Raw genomic sequence first — 26166 nt, forward strand, 5'->3', positions numbered from 1 at the left:
ATACTTATTTTTTAGTTGTAGTTGTAGTTGGATACAATATCTTTATTTATTTATATGTGGTGCTGAGGATTGAACTCAGGGCCTTGTATGTGCTAGGCAAACGATTTACCGCTTAGCCCAAATCCCAGCTCTGCCCTTATACTCTTTTTTTTTTTAATATTTTTTCAGTTGTAGTTGGACACAGTATCTTTTTTTTTTTTTTTTTAAGAGAGAGTGAAAGAGGAGAGAGAGAGAGAGAGAGAGAGAGAGAGAAATTTTTTTTAATATTTATTAGTTTTTTAGTTCTCGGCGGACACAACATCTTTGTTGGTATGTGGTGCTGAGGATTGAACCTGGGCCGCACGCATGCCAGGCGAGCGCGCTACCGCTTGAGCCACATCCCCAGCCCCACAGTATCTTTCTTTATTTTTATGTGGTGCTAAGGATCGAACCCAGCTCCTCACACATGCGAGGTAGACGCTCTACCACTGAGCTATGGCCTCAGCCCCTTCCCTTATACTCTTAATGGTTTATTTGCCCTTGTCAGCTACTTTTAAAACTCTGGGAGGAGGTGGATTTCTCTAGTTATTTCCTAATCCTGTCGTCTGTGTCCTCTAGAATATAGTGTGATTGTGTTTTTTCTGAGAAAGGCCAGTGCTTGGTTTAAGCAGTCCTGTCCCTGCCCAAGTCCACATACTCACCTTTCCGCTTCATTCTTTCTCTTAGAGATGCAGCCTCCCGCAGGGCCCTGCAGGCAGCCATCCAGCAGTTGGCTGAGGCCCAGCCAGAGGCCACTGCCAAGAACCTCCTGCACTCTCTGCAGTCTTCAGGCATTGGCTCCAAAGCAGGTGTTCCCAGGTAAGCAGTAAAGATTGTGGCTCCTTAGGGATTGGTGGGTCCTGCTCAGGTAGGCTAGGCTAGTGCAGATGAACCTCACTGGCACACCTTGTTCTTAGCTCTTTGCTCTTTGAATGGCCCTTGAGTCTGCTTGGAGTCAGCCTCTGGTGGAGGGAGGAGTGAGGATGGGCAACTCAGTGGAGAATCACACTTTCCTGAGAAGCAGGGCTGGAAACTGGTGGAAGCAAGGCACTGGACAGGGCAAGCCATCCTTTTGTTTTTATGATCGTAAGTGCCAAGAAATGGAACTTTGGCGAATGAGACTTGAATTCTGTCCTTAGTTGTCATAGGTGATTTAAAGGGAGGTTTCTGCCCCCTTTGGTCAAGAGAGGGTCCTATGTACCAGGCAGGGCTGTGGGGGTGAATATTTGTTCTCTGCACTCACCCTCTCTTCCCCTCTCCTCTACAGTAAGAGCAGCGGCTCAGCCGCCTTGCTGGCTCTGACCTGGACTTGCCTTCTAGTGCGCATTGTCTTTCCCTCAAAATCAAAGCGGCAAGGAGACATCTGGAATAAACTGGTAGGTTCCCAGGTCATTAGAGAAGTGAGGGTCAGCTTTCTGCATGGAGTTAGGGGTGTTTTAGTACCTTCGATGTGCAAGTGCTCTTCCAGGTACCTGTGACAAGGAACTTGACCTACCCTGAGGCATGTGACTTTTGAAGTTGGGCACAAGTGTCAACATAATCATATTCATCAATTCACAATATGGTTTTGAGCTTCTCTTTGAGGTACAGGAGATACAGTGATGCACAAGAAGACCATGGTCCCTGCCTTCATGGCATGTATGGAAGATTTGACAAGCTGGAGTGGGAAAGATAGCCAAAAAGCAAGCAAACCATAAACCATAGTAGTGTAAATAATTTTTTTTTCTTGATAATTATCCTTTTTCTTGTATTTGGATCTCAATGTTGAACTGGCTAGTGGAATAGAATTCTTGCCCTGCCTTTTGGTCCCTAAATTTTCTCCTCCCTTTCACATTCCCTACATTTTGTTCCCACATGTCTACTTACTAGAGATGGCCTAAATAGGCTAGGTGGGGAGTTTCTTTTGAATGAGTAGTTATGCTTAGTATAGGTCAAGAGAAATGGTTTATGGTTTAATGAAAAAGAATATGAAGATCTTGGTATGGATCTGCTTTTTAGCCATGAGATTTGGCCAGATCACTTAATTTTCTGAGCCTGTTTCCTCATCTGCAAAAAGGGAAAAAGTACCACTCACCCACACATCTCTAAGAGTCATTATTGCTGGGTATGGTGGCATATTCCTGTAATCCTTGCAACTGAGGAGACTGAGGCAGGAGGATTGCAAGTTTGAGACTAGCATGGACAACTTAGTGAGTCCCTGTCTCAAAATAAAAAGGGCTGGGGATGTAGTTCAGTGATAGAGCACTTAGCAAGTGTGAGGGCCTGGGTTCAATCCCTAGCACTGCAAAAAGAAAAGGAGTTATTAAGAGAGGCTCAGTTAGGGCTGGGGATGTGGCTCAAGCGGTAGCGTGCTCGCCTGGCATGTGTGCGGCCCAGGTTCGATCCTCAGCACCACATACAAACAAAGATGTTGTGTCTGCTGAAAACTAAAAAATAAATATTAAAATTCTCTCTCTCTCTTAAAAAAAAAAAAAGAGAGAGAGGCTCAGTTAACACATGTGAAATGGCCATAGAAACTGTAGAGTACTTATCAGGTGACTGTAAATGACAAGTGCTGTTAGAAAGCCAGAAGCACCTCTCCATGAAGCAGGCAGCAAGTTAAATGGATAGATGGCTACATCCTTGGGAGCTTATGTAGTACCACACCTCAGGGGGCAGCCATGGAGTAGCCTTTAGCAATTAATTAATGATGGATTAAAACTCTTAAATCTCCCAGGTAGTGTATGTGCTGTAATTGGTGTGAGCTGGGACTCTCTTGAACCCCTTTAGATGGAGCATTTCTTTGTTACCAAAAGAGTTTCTTATAAGATGGTTCATCCTGGGTGAGCTCATAGCTTACCTCCAGTGAATTTTTATAACTGGTATCTGAGGTAAGTCACCCAGCTTGTGGGATAGAGAGGGTCAGCCCTGGAGTGTTGTGGTATGGGAGGAACGCATCAGGTTTTTTGTGGCTGCTTAGTTTTTCTGTGTCTAGAATCTGGATTCTCCTTTGCTGGTTGAGTTTCATTCAGTTGCCCGAGCATAGGTTTAGGGCCTGTCATATGCTGGCGCTGTTCTCAAAGTGGGGGCTCATGTGTCAACAAGAAGGCAGAGAAGCACCTTGCTTCCATGGAGCTTATACTTTTTTTTTTCTTTTAAACACATTTTTAGTTATAGATGGACAAAATGCCTTTATGTTTTTTGTTTATTTTTTTTATGTGGCACTGAGGATTGAACCTACTGCCTTACGTGTGCCAGGCAAGCGCTCTACCACTGAGCCACAACCCCAGCTCCAGAGAACATAGGAGTGCTGAGAGAAGCAGGGTGAGGGAATAGAATGGTTGCAGGTGGCAGGAGGGCTTCTCTAAGGAGGTGTCATTTGAGCAGGGACCTGAGGGATATGAGAGGATAAGCCATATCCAGATCAAGGGTTAGAACATTCCAGGAGAGAGAACAGCAGTATAGTTCTGAATGTGATATCAGCAAACTTAAAAAATTTTTGTATTACCAAAAAGTTCAAAATCCAGCAGGTATAGAAGGTTATATTGGTTGCCCTCCAACCCCTGTGCCTAGCTACCTTGGTTCCTTCCCTTAATAATTTTTTGAATACAGGTATGTTCTCTGTACATGTTTTAAAAAATTTTTTTGTAGTTGTTGTTGGTCCTTTATTTTTTATTCATTCATTTACATGCTGAGAATCGAACTCAGTGCCTCAGGCATGCTAGGCAAGCGCTCTACCCCTGAGCTAAGGCCCCAGTCCCCAAATATTCTTTTAAACAAAATGATAGCACACGGTGGGGCTGGGGATGTGGCTCAAGTGGTAGCGTGCTTGCCTGGCATGCGCGAGGCGCTGGGTTCGATCCTCAGCACCACATAAAAATAAAATAAAGATGTTGTGTCCACTGAAAACTAAAAAATAAATATTAAAAAATATTTTTAAAAAAATAATAGCACACGGTGGGGCTGGGGATGTGGCTCAAGCGGTAGCGCGCTCGCCTGGCATGCGTGCGGCCCGGGTTCGATTCTCAGCACCACATACCAACAAAGATGTTGTGTCCGCCGAGAACTAAAAAATAAATATTAAGAATTCTCTCTCTCTCTGTCTACTCTCTCACTCTCTCTTTAAAAAATAATAATAATAATAATAGCACACGGTACATACTTTTCTTCTTTCACATTTTTTAGTCTTAGATTTTGTCCCAGAACGCATATAGTTTGTAATTACATAATATTTATACCTAGTCCTCTGTTGATACAATGCTACAGTGAATAACTTGTATGTGTGTCATTTTATAAATGGGCAAGTGAAATTCAGCAGCTGTGATTTCACAAGCATATCCATTTTCTCAGGGTGGCAAATCGCCCTTGCTCCCCAGTAACTTTGGGTGTCTTATGAAGCATAAAGTCTCTGAGGTTTTTTAGTTGGGTACCTCTGTGTGCCTTCTGGGTTGGATAATGAGCTTTGTGTTTTCTAGAATTAACTATTTTGAGCTTTACTTTCATAGTGTGTAGCATGGTGCCTGCTGTTTGGTCATTGCATAGCAGGCATTTATGGACTTAATGAAAGAAAGTCAGGGCAGATAAGGAGTATATGAGATAGGACCCTTGTTTTTCTCCTGCATGGCACCTGTCTCACTGAAATTATGTATTCACTTGTGTCTATATTCGTTTAATATCTTTTTCTTCCTCAGTTCTATCTTGTTCCCTGTATGTCTTGTTCCCTTTTGTCTGAGTCAGAGTAGGCAACTTAAAATATTTATTAAATAATTGCTAGCATAATTAAAGGGCCTAGAGGGGGAGAATCAGGATGGAGTTGAATGGAAGAGGCCGGGATCCAAGGACCTGAGGAAGGTCTCTGGCAGACGGTGAGGGTCACAGGACCTCCACTTCCTTATCACATCCTGACCCATGTGTTTCCCTGTCTTGGCAGGTGGAGGTACAGTGCCTTCTCCTGCTGGAGGTGCTGGGTGGCTCCCACAAGCATGCCGTGAATGGTGCTGTGAAGAAGCTCACTAAGCTATGGAAAGAGGTGACAGGGCTGGCAGGAGGTGGCTGGCAATCCTTCTTCCATGTCCTTGCTGCCATTTGAGACATCTGACTTCTGCTTTCTTGTTCAGAACCCCGGGCTGGTGGAACAGTACTTGTCAGCCATTCTTAGCCTAGAACCCAACCAGAACTATGCTGGCATGCTGGGTCTGCTGGTACAGTTCTGCACAAGCCACAAGGAAATGGATGTGGTCAATCAGCACAAGGTAAGTGCCAGGCACAATGACAATGGGTATTGTTTTGCTTTTGTGGCCTGAGCTGTTGGTCTCATCTCACATTGTTGGTTTTCTCCCATGAGACCTTGGCCTTTTGCCATAATAATGAACTTCAGGGAATTGGAAAGTTTTCTCTGTAGTCTAGCTTGTGGTGAATCCTGGTGTAATTATTAGAATAGTAGTTTGCTTGTTCATGCAGGCATTTATTCACCTCCATTGAGCAGTGGCCATGTGCCAGAACTGCCAGGTGCTGGGGATGCAGCAGGGAGTAAGGGATCTATGATTCCTGCAGAACTGAATCTGAAAAGGAATCTGACAGTAGGTGATGAGCATCTAGATAATCATAACTGTGATAAGTGCTACCAAGGAAAAGTGTGAGAAACTGCGACACTTGCATTGGGGGATCCTGACTAGGCTGTGGCCCAGGGAACACATCGTGGGTGAAGGAACTTTGAGGGTGGAAGAAGAGTTAGTAGGTGAAGAGGTGAGGAAGAGCAGAGAAGTCAGCTGGTGGGGGGAGCAATGAGGTTTATGGGGTTGGAGTGGCAGGTGTGGGTGAGAGAGGTGCAAGGTACAGCCTCCTGGGGGCAGGCAGGGTCTTATAAGCTATGCCACCATCTTTGGATTTTATCCCAGGAGCCATGGAGAACCTTGGAGGGCTTCTAAATGGATTGGAATGATCAGTGGGACCCTGTGCTTACCACTGAGATTTTGGGGTACTGATTTGTGTTTTTTGGGGGCTCCTTCAAGAGGATCTACACTGTAGGCCAGACACTTTTAAAGGGCCAGGGTCCATCCAGATCTTTATGTCCTCTAGAGTGCGCTGCTGGATTTCTACGTGAAGAACATTCTGATGAGCAAAGTAAAGCCTCCGAAGTACCTGTTGGTGAGTGGGTGGTGTACCTTACTCGCCTGGACAAACCTCAAGTCCCATTTTAAATTCCAGGACACAGCTCTGCCCTTTATTCTATTCCTATTCCCATGAGGGCTGGGTGTCTTGACTTCTTTTTTTTTTTTTTTTTGTAGGATAACTGTGCCCCTCTGCTCCGGTACATGTCCCACTCAGAATTTAAGGATCTGATTTTGCCCACCATACAGAAGTCCTTACTCAGGAGTCCAGAAAATGTTATTGAAAGTAGGTTCCAGCTGAACAGGATGATGGGAGGGGCGAGTTGCTGCATCAGCTCTACTCCTGATGATTGGCAGCAGGAAGCATATGCGAGTTGGGAGTGGGAGATGTATTTATTCACTGTTACCTCTTTGGGACCTTGGGAGAGAGATCAGGGATCCTTTTCAGAATATGCTGAAAGTCATGGACTTTCTTATTGAAAGAACACACAAAAACATATCCACTTAGAATGCTGCATATGATTTTAGTGATTTAGGATCATTCAGGTTAAGAACCTTTTCTCCAGACAGTTTGGACTTAGTGTAAAGGTGTCACTTGAAACAATAAAGCATGAGGGTTGAGTCTCTCCCTGACTCAATTGGTAACGTATTGTTAGAATGTTGCAGGGGTGATTTTTTGCTATTTGGGATGGGATAGCATATAACTTTTCAGCAGAGCTTTGGTTCAAGGGTGTGACTACTCTTTTATCCCTGTAGAGATGAAGGTGGTCATGTTTACATGTGGCTAGAGAGCAGACCTGGTGGCATTTGCTGGGGAGTAGGGCAAAACAGTTCTTGATCCTTAAGATTCGCCTGACAATGCTTTCTCTCCCCTTAGCCATCTCCAGTCTGCTGGCATCAGTGACGCTTGACCTTAGCCAGTATGCCCTGGATATTGTGAAAGGCCTGGCCAGTGAGTATCCAGAACTCTGGCAGGCCCCTCAGTGTACCTTGGATTTTGGTTGTATTTGTTACATTTCTTGTTGAAAAGGGAGTAGGGGTCAGCTCAGGTTAGAATTAAGACTTCAGCTGGGCACAGTGGTGCATGCCTGTAATCCCAGCAGCTTGGGAGGCTGAGACAGGAGGATCACAAGTTCAAAGCCAGCCACAGCAAAAGCTAGGCACTAAGCAACTCAGTGAGACCCTGTCTCAATAAAATACAAAATAGGGTTGGGGATGTGGTTCAGTGGTTGACTGCTGCTGAGTTCAATCTCTAGTATCAAAAAACAAAAACAAAAAAAGAAATAAGACTTTAGCCACCTACATAAGTAGGGTTTCTTTCTTGAGGGCTCTAATGCGAACAGATAATGAGTGAAGAGCTGGGAGCCTAAAAGTAACACACTAAAGTATGAATGTTCAGCTGTCTGCAGCCCTTGAGCAGTGACTCTGTGTGTCTAGATCAGCTGAAATCCAACAGTCCCCGCTTGATGGACGAAGCTGTGTTGGCACTGCGCAATCTGGCCCGCCAGTGCAGCGATTCCTCAGCCATGGAGGCCCTGACCAGGCACCTGTTTGCGATCCTTGGAGGTGAGCAGGCTTTCTTTGCCCTGGGAATGGCTGAGGTGTGACCCCAGCATTCTCTGGGACCCCAGATCTGGTGGGAACTTGGTTCTGAGTCTGCTTGTGACAGGACCATGTGGCCACGGGGACACTGAAGTGTGCATGTATGATGTGAGCAAAAGTACACTCAAGGAAGTGTAGATGGGTGATCTTAGTATTTTTAAGTATATATCCTTCTGTAGGCATTGCAAAAAAATAAAATAAAAAACCAACTAAAGGAGATGATATATCAAGGTATTAACAATGTCTTTGAGTAGTGGGAATATGGGTAATTTAATAATATTTTTTTTCATATTTTTTGCTTCTCAAATTATTTTCTAAGAACATACTATTTTTTTTAGTCCGAGACTAGTAAATGTTATCTTAAACCCAGTTTTATACCAGAAAGGCTCCGTTTGGAGTCTGTAATGTATCATATGTCACCTCTTGACTGCACTGTTGTTGGGAAGTGTGGCTGATGTGAACTTAATCCTTTGCTTCTCTCCTCTCAGGCTCGGAGGGAAAGCTAACTATTGTAGCCCAGAAGATCAGTGTCCTCTCAGGTATGGGATTTCTCTCCAGGCCCTAGAAGTGTGGTGCAGTATTGGGTGAAGTCTAACATATCCTTTGAGCAAGCCAAATCCCTTTTTGGATCCTGACATCTCTGGCTGTCTTGACCAGGCCAGTTTGCCTCCCAAGACTCTGCAACCTGGCCAGAGGCTTGGCTGCTATAAAACTCAGCACTGTGAATTGAGGGAGGGTCAGTAATAGACAGAGGAGAGGCATGGCTGCTGGGGAATCTGGTGGCAGTGGCAGGAAGACTTGCCTGATGTGGTTTCTGCAGACAAGAGGGCTAAGCAGGGAATCTGCCTTTCAGGGATTGGAAGCGTCAGTCATCATGTGGTGTCTGGGCCTTTCGGTCAAGTCCTGAATGGGACCGTGGCTGAGCTGTTCATCCCATTCCTCCAGCAGGAAGGTAATTCTGTGCAGCATGGGGAGCATGCGGTCTGGACTCATCCTCAACTGTGGTTTTCCACAGTGGGAGCCTTCCATAACTACCTCCTGAAGGCACACCTCTTTTGGCTGGGAGTAGTCTGAAGTATCTTTGCTTCCTCCCCTTAGTATTCTGCTGGCTTGCTTTCTTGTGTAGCTTGCAGTGATTTGACATGGTTATAACATATCAGACTCTTGAGACTTTGTTTCTTTCTCTAGTTCATGAAGGTACTTTGGTACATGCTGTCTCTGTCCTGGCTCTCTGGTGTAACCGGTTCACTACGGAAGTACCTAAGAAGCTCATCGACTGGTTCAAGAAAGCTTTCAGCCTTAAAACTTCCACCTCTGCAGTGCGGCATGCCTACCTGCAGTGTATGTTGGCCTCCTTCCGAGGTAAGATGCTGCCCGTGGGCCAGAGTCCAGGCCTCCTGCATAGGGGTGACTGAGTCTTCAGGGTATTATCACCATCCTAGGCTTTTCCTGATGGTTCAGTTTGTTCTGTATCATTTCCTCCTGTGCCTTTGGACCTCTTGGTCATCTATAAATCCAGAATCAGAGCCCAGTCTTCACAACTCCTGGCTCCTCCCCTTATCAGACTTTCAAGTCCAGAGGTTTATTCTGAGAGAACTCATATTCAGAACTTGTCATGGCAATGTCTGAGATCATGGAGAAAGATCATAAGACTGATTTAAAAGGTTCATCTTCACGTAAACTTTACTCTAGCTCACCCTTTAGTGATGTCATGGGCATCCATTCTGTCCCAAGCAGACCTAGGAGAAAGTTGTATAGAAGCTTGATCCACAATCAATCTATCTAATGATGATTTGTGTCTCTGAGATAGGCTTGTATTTAAAAAAAAAAAAAAAAAAATTGTAGTTGTAGATGGACAGAATGCCTTTATTTGTTTGTTTTTATGTGGTGCTGAGGATCGAACCCAGTGTCTCACACATGCTAGGCAAGTGCTTTGCCTCTAAGCCACGGCCCCAGCCCAAGCTTGTATTTTTTAAATTATTTTTTTATCTTTTGTTATTAGGGGTGCTTTACCACTGAGTTACATCCTCAGCTCTTTTTATTTTTTATTTTGAGAAAGGGTATCACTAAGTTGTTGAGGCTGACCTTGAACTTGTGATCCTCCTGCCTTAGCCTACATGCTGGGATTACAGGTGTGCACCACAGCCCTCAACATAGGCTTGTGTTTCTTTTAAATTATGTTCATTTTAAATTTATAATAAGTTGTGTTTAAAGAAGTATCTAAGAGATTCTGGAACCTCCCTTAGAGAGAAGATACTTTTCTGTGAAAATGTGTCTGGACTGATGAGCTTTTATCCACACATCTCTTAATGATTAGTGAAAAAGAATGTGACAGAAGAGATTTAACTCATCTCCTGTGGTGGTTTGTGAGGTTTATGCAAAGCCACAGATAATGCTGATTGAAGTCATAGATTCCTGTGGATGTCAATGTACAATTAATACATTGTCAGTTACCTTAGGGATATAATGGGCTCATATTCTTACGTGTATAAAGTATATATTTAAATATCAGTTTGCATTTTTGCTGTATTGATCAGCCTTGATTTTTAGATTGACTTGTTGATGGTAGAGACTGACTTGGTTTAACCTTGAATCTTCAGCTTGAGTTACTTCTGCAAGTAAACATAGGACTGTGGATGTAGCTTAGTGGTAGAGCACTTGACTAACATGTGCGAGATCCTGGGTTCGATCCTCATCCTGCAAATAAACAAACAATATAAATCATTAGAATAATCATTTTTTGGATTCAAATACATGATAGTATAATGGTTTTACTATGACATGTTCTGATGTACTCAGCTAGTAATATGAAAACATGAATTTAACTATAGTTTGAATTGGCTTTTTCCTTTTTAAAAAATGGGTTTAATTTATAGATCAGCAGACTAATTCTGGTTTTAGAATTTGGATCCAGGGGTCATCTGGTATAGGGAGAGCACCAGACAGAAACAGATAGGTTTGAAGTTGGTGCTGGCTCTGTGTCAACTAGCTGTGTGACTTTGGGCAATTCACTTAACCTCTGTTCCAAATCCATCAGGTGAATGTCTGGATAGTTGGATTAATAAGGATCCTTCTGTGTCTAAATTTGTGGTTATAAAGTTTGAAATGAGCTCAGATTCTAATTCCAATTGTCTGTAATGTTGGATTTTGGTGGGGTGGGTAGTACTGGTCCAGTTCTTTAGAGATATTTGACAAAATCCTTCCCCCACCCCCCAAGTACTGGGGATTGAACCCAGGGGTGCTTTACTGCTGAACTATATCTCTAGCCCTTTTTATATTTTATTTTTTGAGGTAATGTATTGCTGAGTTGCTAAAGCTGACCTCAAACTTGCAATCCTCCTCTATCAGCCTCCTGAGTCACTGGGATTATAGGTGTGCACCACCATACTCAGCTAGATACTTGACAAATTAACCAAAGGGTTTTAAGTCATCAGGCTTACACCTTGGTGGATAACTCCTTTCTCAAGTGATCTTGTCAGCTCTGGAGGTCAGGATGTTCCTTAAAGTGTATGTCCTCTCTCCATAGGTGACACGCTGTTGCAGGCCCTGGACTTGCTGTCCTTGCTCATCCAGACAGTGGAGAAGGCAGCCTCCCAGAGCACTCAGGTTCTGACAGTCACTGAAGGCGCTGCTGCAGCCTTATTACTCTCAAAGCTTTCGGTGGCTGACTCACAGGCTGGTAAGGGTCCAGAGATGTCCAGACTCTTTTAGTGTCCTTGGGATGAGTGCCTTGATGTTTAGGATCATCTCATCAGTTGCAGGGCTGCTTGTCACCTGCAAGAGTGGGGATACAGCCAGGGTACTTTGTCACTGTTCTCCTTTGCTCTGGGACATGATTTGTAGATAATGCCCAGAATGACCTGCTTAGTATTGGGACTTTTTTTGTCTTACCTTCTTATATAGTCATTGGGTAAAATATTCAAAAAGTACAGAAGTGTATAATGTGAAAGTTTCTCTATATCCTTTTCTTCCAGCCACCGTTTCTCCCTTTGGACAACATTGCCAGTTTTATGTCCAGATATAGTCAATGTGTAATGAAACATGCTGGGTGACATACCGTATACATCATATTATATCCTGAGCTTATCTTGTAAATAATTCCAAATCAGAAGGACAAAAAGATGCTCCTCATTCTTTTTTTTTTTTTTTTTTTTTTTTTTTTTTGTGGCTACCTAGTTTTTCATGTCTGTCCCCCCCCTCCCCCCGCCCCCCCAGTACTGGGGATTGAACCCAGGGCCTCATGCATGCTAGGCAGGTGCTTTTCCACTGAACTACATCCCCAGCCTATGTTCCATGCTTTCTTTAGTCCACCTTTATATTTGATTTCTATCCCTTAATCAGCTTAAAGGAGGGAAGATTTATTTTGGCTTACAATTTTGGAGATTTTAGTCCATGGTTGGTTGATCTGTTGCTTTTGCCTATGGTGAGACAATTATATTATGGCAGAGAGCAAAGCTTATGTGTACAGCAAAGCTGCTCACCTCAAGGTAGCCAGGAAGCAAAGAAGGGATAGAGGAGATCCGAGGACCCAATATCTCCTTGAAGAGCATGCCCTCAGTTGCCTAACTTACTTCCACTGTGAGGGATAGTGAAATCTCCTGAAGGTTCCGTCATCTCCCAATAACACTCCAGATCCAAACTATAGCAACCTGTCATTCTGTATGTGCACATGCCTGAACTTGTTTCTGTGGTGAGAAATGGAATTCAGCTCTCTTGATATGTTATTGGGTGCCCACTGGGTGTATGCCCAGACCTTGGGCTACCTGGAGGATGCAGAGATGAACATGACTTCTCTTCTGCAAATTTTAGGGTGCTTATTACTGTATAGCAGGAGCAGGGAGATGCAAAAATACTTGTGTAGTTTAACACAATATGTGGCATTAGAGCAATTTTGAAGGAGAGATTGCTTTTAATTTAGGGGATGGGTGTTGGAAAATCCTTCAGAAAGTGGAAACATTTGAACTAGAGCCCTAAGGGCCTGGAAAGATTTTATTCTCTCATGAGGGAATGGGAAAGCCATAACGTGTGAACCTCAAGTATTCCAGCTTGGTATCTGGGTAGGTGGAATTTCAGATGACAAGCAGCTCGCCCTGGCTTCTGTGGGCAGCAGAGAACCACTGAAGGCTTTCGTACAGGAAGCAGTGCCAGAAGGACTGAGGTTAGTCCTCAGAACAGGAGAGCAGTGAGCCTAGGAGTAACTCACCCCCGTTAGGTCCTTTACAGATCCTGCTCGGCAGCTTCAGAATGGAGGGGCCCTGTCCTGGGGAATATGGTGCACTGCATTATGGGGTGACTATTGGTTTCTTGCAGAGGCCAAACTGAACAGTTTTTGGCAACTGGTTGTGGATGAGAAGAAGCAGATTTTCACTTCTGAGAAATTCCTGCTCATGGCTTCCGAGGATGGTGAGTTATTTGGAGATCTCTCAGTGCATCTTCAGAGAGTATCCTTCTCTGACCACTTGTTTGGCCAGTCAGCTCTGCAGAAACCTAGACTAGAGCAATCAGATCTACAGCTTTGACTGTGGTTGGAATGAACTCATTCCTGTAGGGAGTGTCAGGCTCAGGAAGTGGGGGGACTTTGGTGAATTGTGGAGACATAGCAGTCAGTGATGCTTGTGGAGCTGGGATATTAGCTGTAATTATAGCTGATTGGGTAATTGGTGCTGTCTCGAGTTATGTTAAGAGCAGCTGAGAAGCTCTAGTGGAGTGTGGCAGGCTCTACTCCCCCACCAGGAGACACAGAAAGAAACTACTAGTTTCTATCCTGGCAGAAAAGGAACAGTTGATCTCTAAATGTATATGTAAAATTCTAGGTCGCCTTAAGAGGAGTCTGCCACTAATTAGTGATTTGAAAAATCTTTTGACTCACAAATCACAACATCCTATAAATGAGCTACAACTATTAGTCACTTCCCAGCTTTTTTAAAAAAAATTAGTTAGCTTTTGATTTGATGGTGTATTCATATAATTCAAAAATAAAAGACAAAGAGGTCTACACTGAAAATCATACCCCTGCTTGGATCTTGGGCTACTCTCTTCTCCTATCCATCAATCACCAGTGTTATCAGGTGCTTTTTTTTTTTAATTCCCAAACATTTTTTTTTTTAGTTGTAGTTGGACACAATACATTTATTTTATTTATTTTTATGTGGTGCTGAGGATTGAACCCAGCGCCTGCATGTGCTAGGCGAGCATTCTACGGCTGAGCCACAACCCCCAGCCCCATCAGGTGCTTTTGTGTCCTTGGTATTTTATAAATACACAAGTAAATAACTTTATATGCTAGTTCTCTATTTTCTTTTACACAAATGGTAGTCTGCCTGCTGTATACACTGTGTATCCTGGGCTTGGAAATGAGTTCATGTCCAATATATAATCAGCATTCTTGTTCTTTTTTAGAACTGCATGGTAGGGCTTGGTAGAGTGCTTGCATGGGATGCACAGGGCCCTGGGTTTAATCCCCAGAACCCCAAACAAAACAAAACAAAACACAAAAAACCCCAAACTGCATAGTAAATCAATCTATCTATCTATCTGTCTATTTATTTATTTTTTAGTACTAGGGATTGAACGGTGGGGGGAGGGTGGCGCTTAATCACCAAGTTACATCCCCAGAACTTTTTTATATTTTATTTAGAGACAGTCTTCACTAAGTTGTTTAGGACTTTGCTAAGTTGCTGAGGCTGGTTTTGAATTTTTTTTTTTTTTAATTTTTTTTTTATTGATTATTTAAACTGGTTTTGAATTTGCAATCCTTTTGCCTCTGCCTTCTGAGCTGCTGGTATTACAGTCATGTGCCACTGCATTTGGCTAGTAATTTTTAATTATTGAAAAAAGTGTATACTTTTCCACATTCTAAAATGCACTTGTCTATAATAAGCAAAAAGAAAGAAATATAAATGAGCTACAATTTCACATCCAGTGATAATCACGTTTACATTTTGGTGTTAATTTTCCAGTTCTTTTTGAGTGCATATATGCATATGTGTGTACACATGCCTGTTTTAAAAACTGTTTCTTGTCTATTTCAGCCCTGTGTACTGTGTTGCATTTGACAGAGAGACTTTTCCTTGATCACCCACATAGACTCACCGGCAACAAAGTTCAGTATGTGAAGCTTTGCTTATCTTGTCCCTTTGGCCAAACAAGGCAAACCCTGGCAGGAGTCTGAGAAGTGGGGTGTGTAAGAGGGCTGGCTGTAGAAAACCCTGCTCCCTGACCTCTCAGAACCATCTGCCCCTTTGCTTGCAGGCAGTACCACCGTGCCCTGGTGGCGGTACTCCTGAGCCGCACCTGGCATGTCCGCAGGCAGGCTCAGCAGACAGTTCGGAAGCTGCTGTCCTCTCTTGGGGGCTTTAAGCTGGCCTACGGACTCCTGGAGGAGCTGAAGGCTGTCCTTAGTTCTCATAAGGTGAGGACATCTGGACCCTGGAATTGGGCCACTTGAACCCACTCAGCCAACCCTGCTTATGCCCTGGGGTTTTGGCTGGGCGACTCCTGGGCTGTTGTCTCACTCAGATCCTGTGTGATGCTAGAACCTTCTATCCTGCCCCCAAGCTGTGGTAACGTCTTTGAACTTCTTTTTCTTTTCAGAGTCTCTTCTTTCCCTTCCCACGTCTCCACCTATTGGGGATTAAACTCAAGGGTGCTCTACGTATGAGCTATATCCTTAGCCCTTTAAATTTATTTTTAGTTTTTATTTTGAGGCTGGGTCTTGCTCAGTTGCTAAGGCTGACCTCGAACTTGGCAGTCCTCCTGCCTCAGCCTACCAAGTTGCTGGGATTAGAGGTGTGGGCCTCGTGCCTAGTCCATGCCTTTTTTTTTTCCCCTGTGATGTTGAGGATTGAACTCAGGGTTTTACACATACTGGGCAAGTGCTCTACGACTGAGCTACATCCCCAGCCTCCTATCCCTTTTTCCCCCCTTAGCCCTTTAAAAAAATTTTAATTTTTGGATAGCGTCTTGCTAGGTTTCCCAGAATGGCCTTGAATTTATGCTTTCATGCTTTGGCCTCCTGAGTAGCTGGGATTACAGGTGTGTGCTGCTATTTCCAGCTTTCTTCATGCCTTTAGACATGCAGCTCTACCTTTTTCTCTTTGGATGTTTTCACCTTTATGCTTTTAAAGCACTTAATAATTTTTAAAGCATTTTTTACCCATTCTCCCTTTGATTTTTCACAGTACCTATCAAGGCAGTTGGGATTAATAACTCTTGTTTTCTATGGACTCTCCAGGGTTCCAGGAGCTGAAATGATCTGCCTGGGTCTCCTAGCCAGTGAGAGGAAGACCTCTTTAGGGGAGACCCCAAGGGCCTGACTCCTATTGCATGCTCTTTATCTGTGCTTCACTGCTTTTCTCCCTAAGCTTGTTGGAGGCATGTGGGCGGTCTTACGCCAGGTCTCCTGAACTAATTTTCATTTTCTTTTTCTGAAGGCTTTTTAGGTGCATATCACAGGTGCTTTACCTTTCCAGGCACAGCTCACAGCCTGAAGTTTCCAGTGAAAGAAGCTGGGCATCAGTCCCCACTCCATCAGGGACCCCAGAGAACAATAGGAGTGAGAGGCGTGGTGTCCCTGGCATATTGTATCCTGGATGCCAGGCCTGCACAGGTCTCTGAGCAGTAGGGACTTACATGTTGTCTCCACACAGGTGCTGCCCTCAGAGGCTCTGGTGACTGATGCTGGGGAGGTGACTGAGATGGGAAAGGCCTATGTGCCTCCACGGGTCCTGCAGGAGGCTCTTTGTGTCATTTCTGGTGTGCCAGGGCTTGAGGGTGACATCACTAACACTGAACAGCTGGCCCGGGAGATGCTGATCATCTCCCACCACCCATCCTTAGGTCTGTGGCCATGGTTGGTATGGGAGAGATAGGGGCTCTGTTGGGCAGGTTGAGAATAGACTGGGCAGAAAGCTTCAAAGAGCCCTGTCCCCTTCAGTGGCAGTACAGTCTGGACTCTGGCCAGCACTTCTCGCCAAGATGAAGATTGACCCTGAAGCCTTCATCACCAGGCACCTAGATCAGATCATTCCCAGGATCACCACACAGAGTCCCCTGAACCAGGTGATGCATGCATGAGCTGGTTGTGGCCTAAGGTTGGACATGGGGGATGGACTTCCCTTCTATGGTGCAAGAAAAAGAGGGCTCAAAGAAACAAGAGGAGGAGTAGTGAAATATGGGCTTGAGCTCTTGGTTATATGTTCCAGAAAATGCAAACTGGTTTAAGCAGAAAGAGGGACTTAATGTTTCATATACCTGCACAGTCCAAGGACGTGACTAACTTGCTACAGGGACTCAGCAATGGTACCTTGGTACTCAGGTACCATTGGATTGCGTGGGTGTTGTGTTTCTCACTTTGATCCATCTGTCTCTTACCTCTGCTTTCTATGCTGTGAAATCCACTCTCAGTTTTTCTTTTTCTGGTGGCAAAAGAACTAGTTCCAGACTTCTTATCCTTCTGATGGCTCCAGTGGGAAAAGCATGTCTTTTCTGGTAATGTCAACTGGCATGGGGTCTCATTGCCTCTAGTAGATCTGACGGAGGTCCTGTGCTCATCCCCAAGCTTGTCTTTCTGGTCTGGGTCATGTTTCTACCTCTAGAAAGGGTGAGCACAGCTCCACCTGGTCTATGTAGATTCAGAATGTGAAAAAATTGTATCCGCAGGGTCAGACTATTACTCTGCTGTTACCAGACTGAGGGGTAGATGCTAGCTGAGTAAGGCAGGTACTACAGTCACCTGCTGTGGTGGACAGTGCTCAGAAAGAAAAAGCAGTGGCAAGAAGAAAGGGAGCCAACTGCCAGAGAATGTAAGCATGGCAGGACCCTCCTCTCATGCCAGTTCTGACTGTATCTATATCTGTCCTTCAGTCTTCCATGAATGCCATGGGTTCCCTTTCCATCCTGTCCCCGGACCGGGTCCTCCCGCAGCTCATCAGCACCATCACAGCCTCTGTGCAGAACCCTGCACTACGCCTGGTGACAAGGGAAGAGTTTGCCATCATGCAGACCCCTGCTGGGGAGCTATATGATAAATCCATCATCCAGAGGTGAGTGAGCTATGCTGTGGGTTCAATCGCCTTTCTACTCCAACTCCTAGTTTTCTTGCTAGGAAACGTTATGGAGTTACCACTTCCTTTGTGGGGTTATTGTGAGGAGCAAATAAAACCTACTCATTCATTGGGCAAAAATCTGCTGTATTCCAGATCTGGCACTTAGGCCTTGGATACCAGAGTGTATGTAACCTCTGGTGCTGTCCTGGCACACAGTACCTGGGATTGCATGGCTGGCAGGAGGCTGAAGGGACTAGCGGCTCTTTTGCGCTGACTTATACCTCTCTGTTTCAGTGCCCAGCAGGACAGCATAAAAAAAGCCAACATGAAGCGAGAGAACAAAGCTTACTCCTTCAAGGAGCAGATCATTGAGCTGGAGCTGAAGGAGGTAAGTCCAGGAGGCACTTCAGTGTGGCTGCTGAAACTGAGCTTGGTGGTCTGTCTGCTGGCTGTCTCTGCTGCACATAGACTGTTCCCTGGATCATCCTCCAGGCTCATTGCACACTCCCCACTTGTCCTAGCCAGCTTCTTCTGCCCCGCCGCCCCCCCCCCCCCCAAAGAAAATGTGTTAGTTTCTCACCTGTTTCTGTAAAGGATCCTGTCTTGAGCCCTAACAGCAGGCACAGGCCTGTCCAGTGGAACCTGTGGGGAGTCCTGGTCGATTGGCACATTCAGTTTTGAACAGCTGGTTCTGGTGTGAACAATGTACACGTGTCACCCTCACCTGTCTCAGACTGTGCTTTGCCCACAGTCTTTTGTAGGCTGAGTTCTTTTCATCTTTCATATCTCAGCCCACCTGGGCCTTTCTCAGGGAGGCCACCTCCCACCCCGCCCTCTATCCACCTAGCTGTGGTGTAGGCCCTGCTCTCTTCCCAGTTTACATCAGACTCACTTCTTTCATAATATTTCTCATGCTCCACAGGCCTTGTGTCTAGTATTTGTTCATTTGTTTCTTGTCTGCCTTCACCTGCAGATTGTGAGCTCCACAAGGGCAGGGACTTCATCTCTTGCCCCTGGTATCCCTAGCATCTGGAACAGTGCCTCTGGGGCATGATGTCAGTGCTCACTAAGTACTTGCTGAAAGAGGGAGTGATTTCTCTGCCTTGTCATCTCTGGCTACCTGAGCGGCTTTGTCCAGGCTTCAGTTTATGCTGTGGGAGAGCTGCTGTTGGCAGGATCTGGGCCCAAAGGGAGGCTGAAGTTTTGAATCTAAAGCCATGTGGTCATCAGAATTGGCTTTGGAGTATATTGAGGGACCTTTTGTTTCTTTATCATATCAGAAGTCCTCCTTGCATTTGTTAGCAGAGAATCCAGTTTCAAAAAAAAAAAAGAAAGAAAGAAAAGAAAAAAACTTGCTTCTCTACCCCTGTTTTAATTATGGAAACATCAAGTGACTGTCGACGTTATAGGGGGTGAGGGAGGCTGCATGATGGGCTCCGGGGCTCCAGTCACAGATGTGGAGCTGTCCTGGTGTTCTCTATGGAAGCAGGTTTGCCGTCCCCTGGTAGGGAGGCAGGTCTGTTCCCTGGAGATGGAATTGGTTTGCTAACCCTGACCCTTCAGGAGATAAAGAAGAAAAAAGGTATAAAAGAGGAGGTGCAGCTGACTAGCAAGCAGAAGGAGATGCTGCAGGCCCAGCTGGACAAGGAGGCACAGATCCGGAGGCGGCTGCAGGAGGTAAGTGGCTGCCACCATCACACACCATGACAGGAGTGTGCTGGGCAGCCCAGGCCCATTCCTTGCTGTCCCCCACTGGAGCCTTTCTGACCTGCCATCCTGGCTACTCTACTTGCAGCTGGATGGGGAGCTGGAGGCAGCGCTAGGACTGCTGGACACCATCCTGGCCAAGAACCCGTCTGGTCTGACCCAGTATATTCCTGTGTTGGTTGACTCTTTCCTGCCCTTGCTGAAATCTCCCCTGGCTGCTCCCAGGATCAAGAACCCTTTCCTGTCCTTGGCTGCCTGTGTCATGCCGCCTAGGCTCAAGGCTTTGGGTTAGTCCTTGTTTGCTGGCTACGGGGATAAGCCCAGCAATTTGGGAGGTGGGCTGGGGATGCCCCCTAGTGGTTGTGATGAGGCATGTGATGACCTATGCTGCTGAATTTTGTTTCCACATGGAATCCACCAGTGAATCCTCAAATTGGGTATGTTTACCTCCTCTTTACTCTCAGGATCAAGTTGTAGAGCCTGGCCAGTATCTCATCTTTCTGTAGGAGTTTTAAAACTAGGAAGTCAGATGTTCAGTGGTAGTAAGGTTGGTTTGGTACAATGTGTCCAGTCATTGCAGCTCAGAGCTTCTGAGCAGCTATGTGTCAGTAGTGATCAGAGATTCCCTGTTACCTTTAGACTTTTTTCTTTTTTTCTTTTTCTTTCTTTCTTTCTTTCTTTTTTTTTTTTTTTTTTGTGGTGCTGGCCTTGTACATGCAAGGTAAGCACTGTAGCAACTGAGCTATATCACCAGCTCACCTTTAGCTTTCTGTTAGCTCTGCTCTGAAGAAACAAAGACCAGAGAGGGTAGCTTGGAATTATGGTGGCCTAACTTTATGGGTTATTTACTGACCTTAAGCAGATTTCTTTCCTACCTCAAAAGGGATGGTCCCATGGGTGAGGCTGAAATCTGTGGATTGTTCTGAGTGGAAAAGTTCATTGGTTGTATGGAAGCTGCCAGAAGCATCACCTGGCTGACAGGGCTTACTACATAGAAGGTGGTAGCCCCATGTGGCTTGAGTTTTACTCTTGGCTGAATAACTCTTGCTCATGCTTCTCTCAGCACATTTAGAATTTCTCTAGTGTCAGAAGGGCAGCTCCTTGCTGACCTATTTATCCTGTGTCACTGTCAGAAAGATCAAATGAGAAATTAGGTTGGAGACATTTTGGTGAAGCAGAAGAGCTTATTAATTCAGAGGGAAGAGGTGTTTCTGCTCTGGGTCCCTTGTTTGTGCCAGGGCCAGATGCTGTGTCTTTGTGTGGGCTAGTCCTGCTGGGTCTCTTTGCAGGCACTTTGGTGAGCCACGTGACTCTGCGCATGCTGAAGCCAGAATGTGCTCTGGATAAGTCCTGGTGCCAGGAAGAGCTATCAGTGGCTGTGAAGAGGGCGGTGACACTGCTGCATGTCCACACTATCACCAGCAGGGTGGGCAAGGGTGAGCCAGGTAAGGGATGACATGGAACCCAGGGCTTAGGGCAGTGTGATCTGGTGTGGGGAATTCTATAGGAGCCATGGCAGTGTCACTGGGGCTTCCTGAGTCTTGGCCCTGAGTGAGTCTTCCCTCCTCAGCCTTGATTTCCTCATGTGAAAAATGAGGGATTGGACTTGTTGGAGGATTTCAAAGTCCAATCCTGGTATTCTGTCTTTGTGACCCTTTTGAGGGTTTACTTTGGCATCTGCTTCTCTGTTCATTGGCTTTAGTCCTGAGCTGCCAGCCACCATCCCTGCTGTATGCAGGCATCAGGAGAGTCTCCAAGCTTTCCCCTGCCCCCCTGCCTTGCCGTGCCCTGTCCACAGGATCATCCTGTCTGCTACTTTCTCTGGCAGATGCTGCACCCTTATCTGCACCAGCCTTCTCCTTGGTCTTCCCGTTGCTGAAAATGGTGCTGACCGAGATGCCCCGCCACAGTGAAGAGGAGGAGGAGCGGATGGCTCAGATTCTTCAGATCCTTATTGTCCATGCCCAGCTGAGGGCCTCACCTAGCACCCCACCTGGACGTGTGGACGAGGTTGGCAGGGAGCTCTGTTCTCCCCTTGTTTTGAGAGGCTTTCTCTGGGGAAGGTGCTTGTGATACTTCTTGACCCATGAATAGTTTTGGTGGGAAAGTAGAGGGCATGTGTTTGTATTTATACAGCCACATACATGGTGTGACGGGCTTGCTGTTTCTTTTGTGACTCTGGATTTCTGTCTTATGTCAGTGTGTACAGACCTACTTTATTGATTTTACTGACTCTGTGAGATCATATGCTATACACACATCATGTTTAACTTTTCACTTATTGATAGATATTTTAAGGTTTTTTCTGTTTTGAGCAGCACTATGATGTGTATGTGTATATATGCCCAGTACAACCAATGTGAGCATTTCTTTTCTTTTTTGGGGGGACTATGGGGGTTTGAACTAAGGGGCACTTGACCACTGAACCACATCCCCAGCCCTATTTTGTATTTTAGTTATAGACAGGGTCTCACTGAATTGCTTAGTGCCTTGCTTTTTGCTGAGGCTGGCTTTGAACTCAAAATCCTCCTATCTTAGCCTCCCAAGCTGCTGGGATTATAGGCGTGTGCCACTGCGCCCAACATGAGCATTTCTGTAGGATATATATTGGATGTGGAATCACTGGGGTACATAGCATGTTTTGACTACCCTCTCACTGAGAGTTCCCTTTTCTGCTGGGTGTGATGGTGCATGCCTGTAATCCCAGCAACTGGGGAGGCTGAGGCAGGTGGATCACAAGTTGGGGATGTAACTTAGTGGTAGCGTGCCCTTGCTTTTAGTTCCTACTACCAAAAAAAGAAATGAAGAGAAAAATAAAGAGTGAGCTTCCTTTTTTTCAAACCTAATTCAACCTCAGGTAGCATGAGTATTGTTAATGATGAGTGATGTATTTTATTTTGTTTCTTTACTTGTAAAGGTGTAAGTTCTTCATATACTTATGATCCATCTGTATTTCATAGTGAATTTCTCAACAGTTTTAGAATTTATTCATATTTAATTCCTAAGGATCATGGTTGACTGAGGTTAGCACCTGTGGAGTTTGTTGTAAACCTAATGAGGTTTCACAGTGTAGTCAGAATGCTGTCCTGTGGGTGAGAGGATGCCATTGATTGCCCACCAAGGTTTGGTCATTGACCTTCCCCATAGCCTCACCCCGACTCATCTGCTCTTCTCTTCAGAATGGCCCAGAGTTGTTGCCTCGTGTGGCCATGCTGCGTCTTCTGACTTGGGTGATTGGGACGGGCTCACCCCACCTACAGGTAATCTGCTTTTCTTTTGGCTGATGCTGGGACTCAGTTTGTGACCCTGACTTTAGGTCCTAGCATGAATGGTTAGTTCATAGTTCTCTCAGCCTTCACTTTTGAACTTGAGTAAAGCCAGCCTGACTTTCTCAGCTAGTGAGGGGTTTCCCTTGAATCCTGCCACTGGCCTGGTGCCTGAGGTCTTGGGTGGGTGTTCTCAGTTTAGAGGCTTCGCTGGGCACCCCCAGCCCATTGCCTGGTTGGTCCCTTAGTAAATGATTTGTTGAACTGAACAAGTGGGTTGATATCTATAGGTGCTGGCCTCAGACACCCTGACTACCCTGTGTGCCAGCAGCAGTGGCGAAGATGGCTGTGCCTTCGCAGAGCAGGAGGAGGTGGATGTGCTACTTTGTGCCTTGCAGTCCCCATGTGCCAGCGTGCGGGAGACTGCACTCCGGGTATGTGCCCCCTCCCTCAAGGGGCCACTGCAGCATCCCTTGTCACTTTGCAAGTGTTTGAGCTATAGGATAGGCATAGGATAGGCACTTGAGGGTGGGTTTGGTATGCTTCTAAAAAAATGAAAAGCTAAGCAGATGTGATGTATCACTGTCTGTTTTTTTCTTTACCTTGGAAGACTTTACTTAATTTTGAAGCTGGAATGTGGATTCTGGTATTGTTAAAGGAAGCCTAACTCCCAGCATTAGTGCATTTCCTCACCTATACAGTGGCTTTTGGACCACAACTCAAGAGTCCCCTTGGAATGATGAGACCGGTTCCCAAATGATAATCTGTAGCCTCCTGCTATTTGCATGACAGCGTTTCACTAGCACTTGGCAAAATGTGAAAAAACATGGCAGTGTGGTAAATTATTTTTACAAATTCAATTAACAAAGGGGATACACTTTTTTTCTGAGCTTTAATCTGTTTTTCTTTTTAAATTTAGAGTTAAATTAGGTTTACATTAAAACAATTCTACCACCATACAAGCATCATTTCACAAAAGATAAAAATTTGGGTGTTCGTCTTTTCTGGTGTTGAATTGATCCTAGGGCTTTGCACATGCTAAGCTTGTGCTATTCCACTGTGCTACACTCCCAAACCTCTCCCCCCACCCCCCTAAAGCTACCTGAGGAGAGACAGAGCAGATAATAATTTGAGCTGATTCTCAGCAATTTCTAGAGCAACAGTGTCTAGTGGAATTTTGTGCTGTTTTACGTAGTAGCCACCTGTAGCTATTGAACACTTGAAGTGTGGTGGTTACAACTGAGTAACTTAGTTACTTTTCAAATTGATTTAGCTTTAAATAGCCACATTTAGCTAGTGGTTATGTCTTGGATAGTTCAGCCCAGAGAGGAGGAGCCCCGGGGATGTTGGAGGCTGAGCCTCACATGTCCTACCCCTCCCTCTCCCCTTCCCAGGGGCTGATGGAACTCCATATGGTATTGCCAGCACCTGATACTGATGAGAAGAATGGTTTGAACCTGCTTCGGAGGCTCTGGGTAGTCAAGTTTGACAAAGAGGAGGAGATCCGCAAGTTGGCTGAGAGGTGAGAGCCAGTGGGAGACTGCTTTCTCCTGCCCTGTCCTCTCTCCCTTAGGAAATAACCACACCCAGTTTGCTCAGCCTCCAGAGAGAGAAGGACTGGCTGGGGCTGAAGGGGCAGGTGCTGCAGTAACTTGTCTGACCAGCCCTGCCCTTGGTCTGCTGCAGGCTCTGGGCGACCATGGGCCTTGATCTGCAGCCAGACCTCTGTTCCTTGCTGATCAACGATGTGATCTATCACGAGGCAGCCGTGAGGCAGGCTGGGGCTGAAGCCCTCTCCCAGGCAGTGGCGCGGTACCAGCGGCAGGCGGCTGAGGTCATGGGCAGGCTCATGGAGATTTACCAGGAGAAACTCTACGTGAGTGACCTGGGCAGCCTGCTGTGGTCTGGGTGGTGTGACGTTATGTTGGACTTTGCCTTGCTCCTGACTACTCTAAAAAGGAGTCTTGGGTCTCATGGTGACTGGTACTGGTTTCCCACCTCACAGTCATGGTGCCAAGGCCATTGGTCTGCCTGGCTGGGCATTTACCAACTTTTCTATTGCAGCGGCCACCCCCGGTGCTGGATGCATTGGGACGAGTTATTTCAGAATCTCCTCCAGATCAGTGGGAAGCCAGGTATAAATCCTGTTCCGATCTTGTTCTCCTGCAGGCTTTCTGAGGTGTAGCAGGTTGGCTGGGGTGGGTGCCATGAGGAGGCAGCATGTGGCAGTGGGATAAGTGGAGGGAGAGAGCTAGATTGCTGTCAGAGTCAGGGAGACTGGAGTTCCAGTGGTGGGTTTTGTGTCAGCTGTGTGCCCTAGAGCATGGTCCTTCTTTTCTCCAGGCCTGTTTTCTCACCTGTCTGAAAGTCACAGTAACAAAACCTGCCTTGCAGGGTATTGAGACTAGTCCATTGACAATGTGTGAAGGCTCAGTAAATGTTAGTTTCCTTCCCCTTGGTTCCCATAGATAACAGCTGGAGGGTTAGGCAGGTGTCTGACAGCAAGTGGGACTTTGGAAGAAACTTACTGCCCACAGAGCAGGCTTCATGAAATATGTGGTCTTCTGAATGACAGGCCCTGCATGTTCCACTCCTGTGCTGTTTTGTGTGTCAGTGGGGAGTGGTGTATAGGCCTATCTCTGTTTCTTTGTTTTTCATTCCAGGCCATCAGCTAGGGATAGGACATAGATTCTTTCTTCTGGTGATCTTCTTACTGTTCTGTAATAGTAAAGAACAACACCACTTTGCCTTGGGAGAATATGATCCCTTTTGAAGGCCTTTATCAGTTTCTTTTAACTTTGTCCTTTGACACCCTGCCTTGGAGATAGAGGGGTGGGCATTGTATTCACATGTGGGGAAACAGGATACCTCATAGTATCAGGTAAACTCAGGGCAGATGGCTTATCTCCATGGGTAGTTCTAGCACATTGGGCAAGCGCTGAGTTGTGGACTCTGTGCTGTGCCCTGCCTTGCCCTGGAAAGGGTTTTTACTATGCTCTGGCTCTCTCTGCTGGCACATATTTCATCAGCACAGGAGGCCCCTGGCTGGCCCTTACCTGCCCACATGCTCCTGCCTCTTTCCTAGGTGTGGCCTGGCCTTGGCCCTGAACAAGCTTTCTCAGTATTTGGACAGCTCTCAGGTGAAGCCACTCTTTCAGTTTTTTGTCCCTGATGCCCTCAATGACCGAAATCCAGACGTCCGAAAGTGCATGTTAGATGCTGCCCTTGCAACACTCAACGCCCATGGGAAGGTAAGAGGGTTGTGGCTAACTGAGGAGATGGAACTGATCAGTGGGCACAGAGATGCTGAGTGTTAGAAATCCTGGCAGGGCACCAGCCCCTGATGGGAAATTTTATTTATATTTCTTTTGAGCCAAAAAGCCCCCGGGAGGATGTTAAATTCTTATAAGTCTCCTATAGTCCTGCCAGAAAACTGGA

At 45.7% G+C, this 26166-nt stretch overlaps 1 protein-coding gene across 3 annotated transcripts in view; it reads left to right on the top strand.

The window, feature by feature from the left end:
* Positions 1–26166, top strand: part of GCN1 (GCN1 activator of EIF2AK4) — a 62864-nt gene that overhangs the window by 10612 nt on the left and 26086 nt on the right. For all 3 annotated transcript variants that reach the window (XM_081283946.1, XM_081283944.1, XM_081283945.1), the window contains exons 4-32: positions 706–837; positions 1286–1394; positions 4928–5026; positions 5115–5249; positions 6076–6144; positions 6285–6393; positions 6985–7059; positions 7545–7673; positions 8198–8248; positions 8563–8661; positions 8898–9071; positions 11236–11388; positions 13020–13112; positions 14741–14816; positions 14961–15120; positions 16358–16547; positions 16645–16769; positions 17574–17752; positions 18050–18143; positions 19319–19432; positions 19551–19749; positions 20752–20907; positions 21291–21472; positions 22642–22722; positions 23019–23162; positions 24123–24250; positions 24415–24604; positions 24793–24863; positions 25814–25979. In XM_081283946.1, the coding sequence (XP_081140072.1) occupies positions 706–837; positions 1286–1394; positions 4928–5026; positions 5115–5249; positions 6076–6144; positions 6285–6393; positions 6985–7059; positions 7545–7673; positions 8198–8248; positions 8563–8661; positions 8898–9071; positions 11236–11388; positions 13020–13112; positions 14741–14816; positions 14961–15120; positions 16358–16547; positions 16645–16769; positions 17574–17752; positions 18050–18143; positions 19319–19432; positions 19551–19749; positions 20752–20907; positions 21291–21472; positions 22642–22722; positions 23019–23162; positions 24123–24250; positions 24415–24604; positions 24793–24863; positions 25814–25979 (3682 nt within the window). The remainder of the gene's footprint in view (positions 1–705; positions 838–1285; positions 1395–4927; positions 5027–5114; positions 5250–6075; positions 6145–6284; positions 6394–6984; positions 7060–7544; positions 7674–8197; positions 8249–8562; positions 8662–8897; positions 9072–11235; positions 11389–13019; positions 13113–14740; positions 14817–14960; positions 15121–16357; positions 16548–16644; positions 16770–17573; positions 17753–18049; positions 18144–19318; positions 19433–19550; positions 19750–20751; positions 20908–21290; positions 21473–22641; positions 22723–23018; positions 23163–24122; positions 24251–24414; positions 24605–24792; positions 24864–25813; positions 25980–26166) is intronic.

Source organism: Spermophilus citellus (assembly GCF_964194105.1).
Source record: "Spermophilus citellus genome assembly, chromosome: 3".
Classification (NCBI taxonomy): domain Eukaryota; kingdom Metazoa; phylum Chordata; class Mammalia; order Rodentia; family Sciuridae; genus Spermophilus; species Spermophilus citellus.